Below are 12,849 nucleotides of genomic sequence, written 5' to 3' on the forward strand. Positions count from 1 at the left end.
AACGCAAGGCCAAGATGGCGCTCGTAGCAGCCGCAACATGAATGCCTTGCAAAGTGGGTGGGAAGGGGCTGGACCAGTACCTAGTGAGGGTGGGGGACCCGTGTCCACACTGTCAGTCAAGCGGGAGTCATGCCTGGCTCTTCCGGCCACCATATCTCCTTGAGAAAGCCATGAATTGTGAGTTTGCCTACCATGCAAATGATACAAAAAAGCCAAATGTGTGGGGAGGTCAGATGCTCACAGGCATCTTCCCTGAAGGCAGTCCCTGCCAGACTGCTGTCTCCCCACACCACAGGGGTGGGGTCCTGTGACCATTAGCTTGGCTCCTGTACGTGGAGTTTACACCCCACCGATAATTGTCTCTATCAGTTGAGCCAGGGAACAGGTCAAACAGGCTTTGTGACATCCAAAGTTAGGCTGCCATCCTGTATCTAGGATCCGCCCATCTTGTCACATGTATACCCCCAATCCCTCCTCTTCCTATTACATGGATACCCCTAGATCACCCCCTCCCATTACTGTATGACCTATAGCACAACCCCTTCCTGTGACGTGGGTCCTCACCTGCAATGAGGGGGCTTGCATGTCCCCAGAGAAGATATAAAAGCTTGGGCTAGATTAAAGATTCTCTCTCTCCCTCCATGTGGACCACCAAGCGGGGCTGAGGTGAGCATGCTACCATGAACTGTGTCTGGCTCCATTTATTTCAATATTTCTCTTCTATCTCTCATGCTCTCTGTAACTTTACTTAATCTTTACTTATTATTGCTGGACAATTGCGCCTACCGTAATGATGTGTTAGGGGCTGGCTTCCTCTGACAAACAAAGCAAAATAAAGGAAACACTGCGTGCGAGGGGAAAAAAATCAAAACAAGAGTTACAATCTCAGTTTCAGAAACCCAAAGAGGCAGTCTACCCTCTCCTCTTGCGTGGCTATGTGGTTATGGCTTAGACTGGACTCATGGGCATTGAGTTTGGTTATTTTGGAAATATAAGAGAAAACATTAAGGAGGAGCAATGCAATGTTAGAAAGATAAAAAGATAACTATGATAAAAATAAACAAAAGAAGGAAAGAAAGCATTGAAGGGGGCTTCTACTCTTGGTGGTGCCCTTGGACGATGCAAACAGTTACTCTGCTGGGCTGCTAAGCAGGTTTGCTGTGCTGACCATCTCGTTCCAGAAAACCCTGTGGAGAAGAAGCACACCCGCCTGTGCGATCCAAGGACTGTCAATAAAAAAATCCAAAATAAAAAAATCCAAATCCGAAGGAGGGAATGCTATCAGACCTTACAGTTTGGACGGTTGATTTGCAGAAAGCTATGGATGACACTGGAAGCCCCACATCCATGCAGGAAGCCCCGGTGCCTCCCCGCTGAACATGGCCCGGGGAGCATCGTGAGGTTGGGCACGGCCGTGCACTTGGGTTAAAATGTAATGCTGTCTTGCCATCTGATCGCCCTTCATCTTCAACATTTTCTGCTTTCTTTTCAATTGAGGTTTCTCTATGCTTTGTCTAGTCATTGCTTTGCTGTCTCCTACCTGTTTGTGTTTGATATGACTTTCCGTGCATGAAATCCAGGACAGGTGAATCCATGGAGACAGGAGTTGGGTTAATAACTGTCCAGAGGCATGGCAGGGCGGGTGGGGGATGGGAGCACAACAAGAATGGATATAAGGGAGGGGTGGGGAGGGAGGGGGGAAATGAGCAGCAGATATTAAGGGCTCAAGTAGAAGGCAAATGTTTTGAGAATGATGATGGCAACAAATGTACATATGTGCTTGACACGATGGATGGATGTATGGATTGTGATAAGAATTGTACGAGCCCCCAATAAAATGATAAAAAAAAGATATAAGAAGAAATGTTCTAATGTTGACAGTTGTGATAATTGCACAACTCCTCTTAATATGACTAAATGATTAAATTGTATGATTCCTGAAGTACATGCCAATAAAACTGTTTTTAAGATGCCAAGTCTCTATGGAGCACAGGTCTACTGAGACGCCACACATCAGAAGTGACGGACAGTAACTACTTTCTACTCTTGGTACAGCCTGATGGAGAAGACATAGGCACCTTCCTGCTGAGGGGACTGAAACACTGGCCCCAATCTCAAAGCTTCCCAGAAGTGCCTCACAAGAAAGATCTGGCGATCTACACTCCCCATTCAACCCCTCCGACTCCCCAACACATGAACAGCAACAACCACCAAAGCCAGTCACTGACAACCTGTGGGCATAGATGACCGCAAGGGGCAGTGGGTGGGCTTGCTCACGCTCAGCTCATGCCCGTGAAGCTTAGCTCTAGGTATTCCTGGGTGAACCCCACTTCTGTTCAGGCACAAGCTGGTGTTTCCATTTCAAGGTCTCATGCGCAGGGTCTCAACGGCTTCTCAGCAGGTATGGAAAGCGGGCATTGTAGCTCCTTTGTTGAGAGTCTTAGGCAGTGGCTGACTAAGCTGGTGGTACGCATGTCTGCTGGCACCTTGGAATCTCTTGAGGAGCTCTTGAAAATTAGATCTGGATCTCTGGGGTAATATTTTTAAAGTTTCTCGGGTAGTTCTCCTTGCTTACATGGAGAGCGTGCCGAAGAGCTGAGTATTCTTTGGGTAAAAGGAATCAAGTTCAACACTCAGCTACTAACTAAAAGGTTACCATTCAGATCTACCCAACAGCTCTAGGTGGTCCATCCCCATAAGATTATAGCCTAGAAAATTCCATGGGGAACGTCTACTCTGATCATGGGGCTGCAAGGAGTTGAAACTGGCTGAGAACACATAACAACAATATCTATGAGAGATAATTTGGCAAATTACCCATGAACATCAGAGCAGAACAGGAAGTCAATATAGTTAACCACTCTGACGCATACAACCCAATGGGGCATGAGAGAACTGCCCTGGGGTTTCCAAGGCTGCAAAGCCTTTGGGGGAGCAGAAACTTCATCTTTATCCTGTGGGGTGGCTAGTAGTTTCAAACGGCTGACCTTACGGTTAGCCTCCCGACTCAGAATCTACCACACTGCCCAGGCTCACAGCTACCCTACGCGGGCTGGTTAAGACCATAGATCTTTGTGGGAGCAGATAACCTCATCTTTCTCCTGCAGAGCGGCTGGTGGGTTTGAACCGCTGACCTTATGGTTAGTAGTTCTGTGCCTAGCCCACAGCACCACCAGGGTTCCTTTAGACGGGCTGTGGTACAGAACTACATGTCCAGGGGCATCCGCGGCAGCATTCCTTCAGTCAGCACAGCTTTGTTCACAGAGGTATGTGAATACTCTTCATCCAAAATAGAGATGCAGAGGAGAAGGGTCCCTGGTGGAGGATCAGGTGTGCACTGGGCTGCAATCCACACGGTCAGCAGTTCAAAACCACCCGCAGCTCCCTGGGAGAGACTGGGCCTCCTACGCCCATCAACACTTCAGTCTCAGAAACACACAGGGGCTTGGAGTCTGCATCGACCTGATGGCTGTGAGGTTGGGATTTGGGGAGACATGGAGGAAACTCAGGTGGCAGGGGCCACCTGGGAACTTACCCTTTTCCACTATTGAGCTTCTCCTCCCAGGCTCTCCCCTATCCACCACCTTCCTCTAGGCCAGGGGTCGGCAAACTGGAGACGGCAGAGCCGATCCTGTCCCTCACAGCAATTTAAAAATGACTCAATTGCCATAAATATATTTTTCACAAACAGATGAAATCACCATTATCTGACTGTCATCCATGAATTTTACTTCACACATTTACTTCAGAGCCACATGTACCCACTGAGAGTCGTCTACGAGCCACTCTGACTGTAGGCCATGTTATCGCCTCCTCAGGCACTGCCCCCTCAGGACACTCCTCTCCTAAATCCAGGTCACTCTCTCGTGAGCTTTTTTTTTCACTTTTTAAGGCTGTGAGTCTTTACTCTCACTTCTGGTTTGGTGTTTTAATTTATTTTGGTCTTTCTTTTTTTAAAAACATTTTATTAGGGGCTCAAACAATTCTTATCACAATCCATACATATACATACATCAATTGTATAAAGCACATCTGTACATTCCCTGCCCTAATCATTTTTTTCCTTTCTTTTTTTACATTTTATTAGGGGCTCATACAACTCTTATCACAATCCACACATATACATACATCAATTGTATAAAGCACATCTGTACATTCTTTTCCCTAATCACTCTCAAAGCATTTGCCTTCCACTTAAGCCCTTTGCATCAGGTCCTCTTTTTTTCCCCCTCCCTCCCCGCTCCCCCCTCCCCCATGAGCCCTTGATAATTTATAGATTGTTATTTTGTTCTCGTGAGATCTTATCACTAATTATTCAAGAGGCCAGGTCTCAGCGACAAAATAAGCACAGACTCTTTGTAGGCCTTTGGAATGGTGGGTCTCTGGTCATTGTTGTGGACGTCTTTGGGGATCGTCCCTGGGGGCCCTTAGGATGGACTCCCCTCCACCGCTCCTCAGACCCCGGTGTAGGAGAATGCAGGGCCCTTCTTCCAAGATGCTGCCTCTTTGCCAGTGAGGGGCTTCCCAGAAGCCCTAACTCCACCCCAGCTACAGGCGCAGGCCTTGCCAGGAGGTGAGCGCTCCAGCTTATTCTCAAAGCCTCAGTAACAAAAAGTCATTGTCTCCAGTCCTGGGGGCCAGCCAGGGACCTGTCCCACAGACAAAGGCGGAAGCTAGACAGTCGGTGCTGATGAGAGATGAAGGCAGAGGGAGGCATGGCGGGGTGTGCGGAGGGGGGGGGGGCCAGAGGCACAGCCCAGAGTTCCAGCTCTGGACCCAGCTTGGGGGTCTCTGCCTGGTCTGTAGGCTTCTCCTGGGGTGTGGGCAGTTCTGCCTACCAGACGGAGGGTGCCTGGGACCAGGACGGAAAAGGTCCAAGCATCTGGGACACCTTAACGCACAGCAGGAAGGGGAAGGTGCTGGGGGACAAGACCGCAGATGTGGCCTGTGATGGTTATTACAAGGTCCAGGTGTGTGTGTGTGTGTGTGTGTGTGTGTGTGTGTGTGTGTGTGTGTGTGTGTGTGTACGCTCCCTAGCTGAGAGGTATTGGGGAGCCCGGGTGACAGTGCTAACCTGGTGCTCTAACACCCCATCATAGTCAGGAAACTGAGGCCTGGAGCAGGAACAGGGAAATTCCTGGCTGAATGCGGGGCAGCAGCCAGTCCTGAGCCAGTGCCTTTGCCAAGGAGTTGATGCTGGTACTGTAGCCCAGAGGCCACGGCAACCTAATTGTGAATTTCCCCCTGGCCCCCAATTGTGAATTCCCACCTACCTCATTCTCAGTCCCTCCGCCCAGCACCCACGTCCTCTCTGGATGGACTCCTAGGGGGTTCCACTCAGGCTTATCAGGCATACCCCACCTGTTGGACTGACCTGCATTTCAGGTGCCCCGTGGCATATCCCAGCAAGCCATGGGGGCAGATGGTACTGCACTTACTGCTCAGAGAAGGAAGGGCTCTCTCCCCGCTGCCCCAGGGGCTAGCCAAGAGTAGACCTTAGTCCTGCAGTCCTGAGCCTGCTGGTAATCTAGGCGGCCCTGCCTGCTCCCCACGCATCTCCGCAGGAGAACGTCGCTTTGCTGAGGGAGCTGAATGTGAGCCACTACCAATTCTCCCTATCTTGGCCCTGACTCTTGTCCACAGGCATTGGAGGTGAGCTAGGACAGACCCTCTCTAGCCCAATTGCGGCCCTCTTTGGGCCACAGCTGGTTTTGTGAGTTCTGGGTGGGACCCAGGCCTGTGGACCAGATTGCAGCTAGCAGGTGCTCTGGGTATTCTACAGGGACTGGAGGTACCATTCCTTCCCTGTGTGTGCATACACATGTACACACACACACACACACACACACACCACATCATACCACCCCAGACTCGGGGCCCAGGAACACTGCACTTCAGAAAGCCAAGGGCAACCTGCCTCTTGGAGTCCCCTTGCATTCCACCTACAGCTGACCAGGTGAATGGGAAGGCAGTCAAATTCTACAGTGATGTCATCGATGCACTGCTGAAGAGCAACATCACCCCCATCGTGACCCTGCACCACTGGGACCTCCCACAGGTGAGGGCTGTGGAAGGCCAGCCTGGCTTGGGGACCTGCTGCCACAGAGGCAGCGAGTGTTGGTCAAAGGGCGAAGACCTTGGATGTGCACAGGAAGGACGGCACGCCCTTGGCCCTCCACAGACTGCTTTCAGCGCTGTGGGTTATTTCCGGGGGTAAACATGCCGTCTGACGCTTTCCTGAACATTGGGCATGACAACAGCAAGAAGAAAAACATGACTAGGATTTGGTGACATGGCACCTTGACAAGCTGGCTCGGCCTTACCCCTCCCCCCTCCCCTACTCTGCTGGCCCAACTGGAGCCAGCATCTCATACATGCACTCATCCTGTAGAGGTGACACATCAGGCTGCGACCCGCATGGCTGGCAGTTCAAAACCACCAGCAGCTCTGAGGGCGCGAGCCTGGGCTTTCTACTCCTGTGACCAGTGGCAATCCCGGAGGCCCCCCACCCCCAGGGCCCTCAGGGTCGGCGCCGAGGCGATGGCAGTGAGCGAGTGTGACGTCAAACCTGAGCAGCTGAATGCTCCAGAGCCCTTCCAGGTCCCTGAGGCCTCGGCACTGGACTTTGTCCCAGTGACCGTCTACTGCTTCCCATGAGGCTCAGTGACTCAGGGCTGGCGGATGACTCTGGAAGAAGGGGGCTCAGGGGGCCCAGGGATGGAGAAAGGCTTCGGGGCATTGTTCAGAGGGCAGCTGGTTTGGATGCTTCGGGAGAGGGTGGTGTCTGGTTTGAGGGGCTGGGAGGGTTGGTGGTGGGCAGAGAAGGGGAGGTGAGCTCCTGGATCTGGGCGGCTGCAGGGTTGACTGTCGGGAGAGCTGCCAGAGGCTCTGGCTGGGCTTGGGATGAATCAGGAGTCACCTTCTGGCCTCAGCCCGGGCTCACCGCCTCCACTCACCGCCCCTGCAGCACCTGAGCCAGGAGGGCGAGGTGGGCAGGGTCTGTGGGGCAGCTGTCCTGCTGCTATGCCCCCTTGTCGGAAGAAAGGATCTGTCGGAGGACAGCGCATGCTCCAACCCTGCCAGGGCCTTTCATGGCCAACACCAGCGCCCCTCCATGACCTTGGGCCCCTCCTCTTGTGGCGTGCGCTCTCACGGACACGTTTCTCAAGTGCAAGCTCCCCCTGTTGTGTGCTGTCCCCGCTGGTCTCTGTGTTTGACCTGCTTGGATCCATCACTGCCACCGTCCTGTGCTCCCGGGCTTTGCGAAGGAGGCTCTCTAGCTTCCACCTGCGCCACCAATTGACCCCCAAAAGCCTTTTCAAGTGAAGGCCCTCGGGACACCTACGTCTCCCGCAGCTGCTCCAGGTGACATTTGGCGGGCGGCAGAACAGGAGCCTGGCCAACGACTTCTGGGACTATGCAGATCTGTGCTTTGAGGCCTTTGGGGATCGAGTGAAGCACTGGATCACCTTCAGTGATCTGCGGGTAGGCCAGGTCTCTCTTCAGGGGCTAACGCCCACGTCCCTGCGCAGAGCACTGCCGGCCACTTCTCACAGTGCCGGGGTCCCTGTAGGCGATGGCGGAGAGAGGCTGAGACCGGCCACCGCGCACTGGCCTGAAGCTCTCCGGCACCGGCCTGTACCAGGCAGCATAGCACATCGCTCCGGTGAGATGGGCTGGGGGGCTTCCTTCGGAGAAGACGAACCTCCAGTGTCACCTTAGCTGACCCCAGCACCCCTCTGTGAACTCCATCTCAGACTCACCATGCTCCCTGGTGCCCCCCTCCTGCTCACCCTCCCCGAGGGTCAGTGGGCCCTGCGAGCAGGCCCTGTGCTGAGAGGCTATTGCGAGCGCCTCTTGGCACATACAGTCGGGCCCAGGGGGTGGAAATAGCTTGTCTCTGTGAGGAATGGTGACAGGAAGGTGGGGGACCACAGTGCCCAGCAGAGGTGAGCAAGGAGGGGCCTGAAGCTTTGAAGTGGCCATGGAGAAACCTGGTCTCTGCCTGAAGAGGTGCAGTGGACGGGGTCTGCAGGGGCAGCCAAGTGTCAGGGGGAGAAGGCAAAGGGGACAGACCATGGTCAAGGGGGTGAAGGCAGAGAGGGAGCGGAGTCACATAACTTGACGGGGTCAGCCTGGGGATACGAACGATGACTGAGGGGCAGGGATGGCACCTTCAGAGGGTAGAGAAGGGGACACTGGAGGACACCCCGGCACAGGGCCAGGGGAGAAAGTCCCCAATCCATTTGGCTGATGATTTTCACCCTACGACTATTCAAAGGCAGAGCTCTGAAGACGTTTAACAATAGAGGCTGGGGGGGGGGGGGTCCCTTGTTAGCCTATCCGACTGGATATGGCTCCATATGATTTTGAGAAGTTCCTCTTCATTAGGCAATCCTGACATGCCCGACAAGTCACGCTTCCATTTCATTTTCTGCCTGACAAAGTGCAGGGCAGGTGATGTGCCCATGTTGGTCGCCTGAAGATACCCACGTCTCTGGGCATCCTGCTGGCGTGAGGGGTGCCTGGAGGGCTTGTGAGCACCGACTGCCAGGCCCACCTCGGAGCTCTGGTGCAGCTGGATTTTTGCCAGGACTCAAGGGTGTCTCCCGAGTTCCCAGGGGACGCTGTCTTGGTCGGGGGGCCCCACTTTGAGAAGCACTGGTCCCATGACCTCCCACAGCCTCAGTCTCGGAGGCTGCCTTTCAAGAGCCTCTTCCACAGGTCAGGGGGCTGCCTGGCAGGGAATTGGGAGAGAAGGCACCTTTTAGTGCCATTTCTCAAGATTGTTCTGGATATTTGACATTTCCCTCGAGTACAGAACACCGATGGGGAGAACGCTGCCTCAGTGTTCCAGGGGAAGAAGAGGGATCAACAAGGACTTCAGCAGACATCTGAAATGCAGCAAACAGCATCACGGGGTGGCTTGTGATTGGGGCCGAGTTTGCCCTTGAGGACAAAGAGGTCCCGTGCCTCAGGTGGAGGGAGCTCATAGGAGGGGGTCCTGAGGGTGGACTCATGAAAGTGCTGTTCACATGGTGTCCTAGGAAGGAAAGGGATGGGGTATGAGTCAGGCACCTCGGTGACTCACGCCCAAGCCTGGCACTCTTACACCACCATGTGGCGCGGCAGTGAGGTGAGCTTCCCCTTTCAGACGTGTGCCAGGGGACCCGGGCACTCCAGTCACCCTCTTCTTCATACCTCTTCCTGTAAGGTGTCAGGGGCCTTTCATTAGCCTGTGACTGGGGGGAACCTGTGGACATCAGGAACCCCAAGGACATCGAGGCTCTGGACAGATACCTCCAGTTCTATCTGGGCTGCTTTGCCAACCCCATCTGTGCTGGCGACTACCCTCAAGTCATGAAGGACCGATAGGTGAACCAAGCCCGACAATGAAGCATGACTTACTGAGCTCAAGGGAGGCCCAGCCTCCAGATAACTGAGAACAGGCCATGCACCAGGGAGCGGACCAGATCCCTAGGCCTGCAGATTGAGGGTGTTGGAACGCAGATTTAGAATGTCTCAATTTCTAGGCTTCCCTCTTTTGTCTTCAGCAGCTGACTCCTCCCAACTCCCCTCCATTTTAGCTGCAGTGGGGAGGAGGGAAGGCAGGTCACAGTTGTGGGTCGGTGGGGTGGCTCCTGTGGGCTCTTTCTGTCACCGGAGAAACACTTCCCAAGCTCTAGTTTCTGGTGGTTTTGAACAGCCGACTTTGTGGTTAGCAGCCCAATGCATAACCACTACACCAACCATGGCACCAGAGGAGGGGCCAGGACTCCCATACAGAGCACGCCCCTTGTGAGACAGTGAAGACAAGCCCTGCAGACAGGGCGGCATGTACGCGCATCGACCTGGGAGTTATAGACATTACACCCATAGCGCTAACATCGGGTTACAATCCAACGCTGGGTTAGATGGTGATGAAACACCACATTCCGAGAACTCCCCTGTCTAACTCATCAAGCTCAAGTCCACCGCTGCCACGAACTGGGCAGTGAGACCTGGACGAGGTGCTCCACGTCTTTGCATCTCCAGCTCCCGGTCAGGAAAATGAAGGGATTACGTGAAGCAACCACAGAAACTGGCCACAGCCAGTTCTGCAGCACACCTGCGGGAGCCCTGCAGGACGGGCTCGGCAGCCCTGTAAGTATCCAGGCAGCTCTGCAGGAGCGAGGCAGCAGTCCCTGTCTGTAGAGTTCAGCCTGGACCAGGTCTCTTCCGTCCTTTAGGGTGACGTTGGGAATCGACCTGTGACAGCGGGTTTGGTTTTTGAGGGGGACGTGGCTTTATACCTAGACTAAGGCCTTGAGCATAGTTTCTTCAAGATGCACAAGGAAAAGGCCCTCGTGACATGACAGAGCCTGTGTTCCTGCAGTACGAGCTCCTCGCTCAGCACCGGAGGCCCTGCAGGGACAGGGCAGGCCTACACCAAAGCCAGCGATCCTCTGTCACGGACCAGTCCGCGTGCTTGAGCCCACAATCGCAGACCCACCCACGCCACCTGTGCCAGGATTCAAGCGGGAACCAGCCAATCTTCCCTTGGTGCCCTGTGGGAGGGGTCCCCTGAGGACTGACTGTTTCCTCTAGTGGAAGCATCCGCCTGAGATCTTGCTCACAAATTACCTCCAGGTACCTGAGAAGCACCCCTTTCCTCACACTGAACACACGAGCAAAAAGGAGCTCTGGCCCGGGGCTGCCCCTACAACTCCGAAAGACCCTAGCCATGTGTGTCTACTTTGACTTAATTTAACTAAAGGGAAATACAATGTAAATTCCATGCCTGTCGCACCCGCCACATTCCGCATCTCGAGTGCTCGACAGACCCGTGGGACCCGTGGCTACTGCCCAGGGTAGCACAGTGACCGTCCCCGTAGTTTCCCAAGGTCCTCAGAAGGCGCGACCATTTTAAGGTGTTGACACGATGTCCTCTGAACCAATAGCCTCTTTGGAAATTTTTCTGCGGTTCTGTTTTGGATCAAGTCACGAAAATGTTTCCTTTTGCACAGACAGGCAAGGATGTTTCAAAATCCCTAATATACAAAAAAATGTAACGCGAACCCCACCCCGGACCCTGCCCTCGCCCATTGCTCCTGTTTCCCAGAAGGAGGCACATTTGACCCACAGGAGGCTAAGCCCCCAGGTGCTGCAACTAGGGCGGTCAGGAGAGACCACTCCCCGGAAAGGCCGTCAAGCTTGGGAGGGACAGCGAAAAAGGAGGCCCTCCACAAGACGGACGGACACAGCGTCTGTACCAGTGGGTTGAACAGAACAATTGTGAGGCGGGTGCGGGGCAGGGCGGCGCTTGGTTCGCCGCCCACACGGTGGCTAGGAGTTGGGTCGACCCACCGGCACTTAACTGGGGTCCCAGTTCATTCACACCAAAGCTTGTCCCCAACAAAACATGCCCCGACGTCTGACCAGAGACATGCCTGTTGTCAGCAGAGAGCTGCAGACAAGTGGCCTCAGCCTTTGGGGGCCTTCAAAGATCCCGTCTCCCCAAACAGTGGCTTCCAGTTAAACTCAAGGCAGAGGTCAGCTCAGGCAGCTCCAGGGACAGAATTCCCATGGGGCACTCTGACAGATTTTCCCGAAGCTCACAGAATGATCAGGGGGCTTCCTGGGAAGAAAGGTTAAGGAAGTTGAAAGCAGCGCTGGTGAGAAAGGCCAGTGAGGTTGGGCTGAGGAGGCCCCATCACGACAGTGCACCCGCGTGTCGTCCGCGGGTAGCAAGGAAGGCCTACCAGGATTGTCAGGAACCTCGCCCATCCGCCCATGGCCTTGATCTTGCCCTTTCAAGGCGTCTTTGTTCCCCAAACTCAGCGCACTTAAAGGGAACATGATTTGGCCGCCAAATTCACCAGTTACGTGGTGCATACCCATGAGCACAGGATTCTCCAGGGAAGGGCTAACGAGGGCATTTTTAATGTTTCTGATTTTGTGGTACTTTTTGATTTACCCTTTAAGCACGTGCAAAAACACTGCTGTTTGGTGGTGGTGGTGTGTGTGTGTGTGTGTTTATGACACATAGGCTGCACACTTTTTACGTAGACATCTTGCCAATCTCTCCACATTGGCGTATCACACGCTGTGTCCGTCATTCTGAGGGCCAGTCCATCCATATTTAACCAGTCCCTGCTGGTTAAATGACAGGTGTTTCCAGTCGTGAGCTACTCAGTCTGCAATGAGATTCCCACATGTGCATCCTTCCACAGCGTGAGCAGAGTAAATACACAGACTGGGAATTGCTCCAAGCATATACCTCTGTGCTCTGGAGAGGGCGAAATTGTCCAACATAGTGGTAACAGCCCCAACACCAACACTCAGGTGAGCTGCCCTCTGCCCTCTCACCTGCCCGTACCAACTTGCCAGCTCCCCTCCCACGGGCCACTGCAGGAGCACCTCTGGTGTAAGCAGCGACCAGGTCTCCAATTCGTTTGCCCAGATGGTCAGCCAGCTGTGCACGCCCAGCAACCTGTGCAACGGCTGAGAGAAAACAAACCAACTAAGCTCTGGTTCTGTGTCGCCGCCAGGAAGAAAGAGCGCAGCGCAGGGGCTGGGCAGTCGAGGCTCCGGGGCCTCCCTTCAGGGAGAGCTTTGTGAAAGGCACAGCGGATTGCCTGGGACTGGGTCATGTCACCACACGGCACATCACAGAAAGGCACTGTCCCTCCCGCCCGCCAGGGGCCCAGTTACTGGAACGACCAGGATTTGGGGGAGCTGGTTGACCCAAACTGGCCAGACCTGGGGTCTCAAGGAGGCTGTGCGATGGGTGCTGAGGAGGCTCCGCAACTTTGCTCAGGTGATTAGCTTGTGAAACTGCATTAAAAAACACCAGCTCAACTCAAATGC

General features: G+C 54.0%; 1 protein-coding gene across 1 annotated transcript in view; it reads left to right on the forward strand.

The window, feature by feature from the left end:
• LCTL (lactase like) overlaps nt 1-12,849 on the forward strand; it is a 44,268-nt gene that overhangs the window by 27,464 nt on the left and 3,955 nt on the right. Inside the window, 10 exon segments of the mRNA XM_075535566.1 lie at nt 4,807-4,970; nt 5,565-5,652; nt 5,949-6,058; nt 7,357-7,485; nt 7,574-7,666; nt 9,071-9,140; nt 9,215-9,372; nt 12,531-12,671; nt 12,673-12,752; nt 12,754-12,799. Of these exon segments, the coding sequence (XP_075391681.1) occupies nt 4,807-4,970; nt 5,565-5,652; nt 5,949-6,058; nt 7,357-7,485; nt 7,574-7,666; nt 9,071-9,140; nt 9,215-9,372; nt 12,531-12,671; nt 12,673-12,752; nt 12,754-12,799 (1,079 nt within the window).

Source organism: Tenrec ecaudatus, chromosome 17 (assembly GCF_050624435.1).
Source record: "Tenrec ecaudatus isolate mTenEca1 chromosome 17, mTenEca1.hap1, whole genome shotgun sequence".
NCBI lineage: Eukaryota > Metazoa > Chordata > Mammalia > Afrosoricida > Tenrecidae > Tenrec > Tenrec ecaudatus.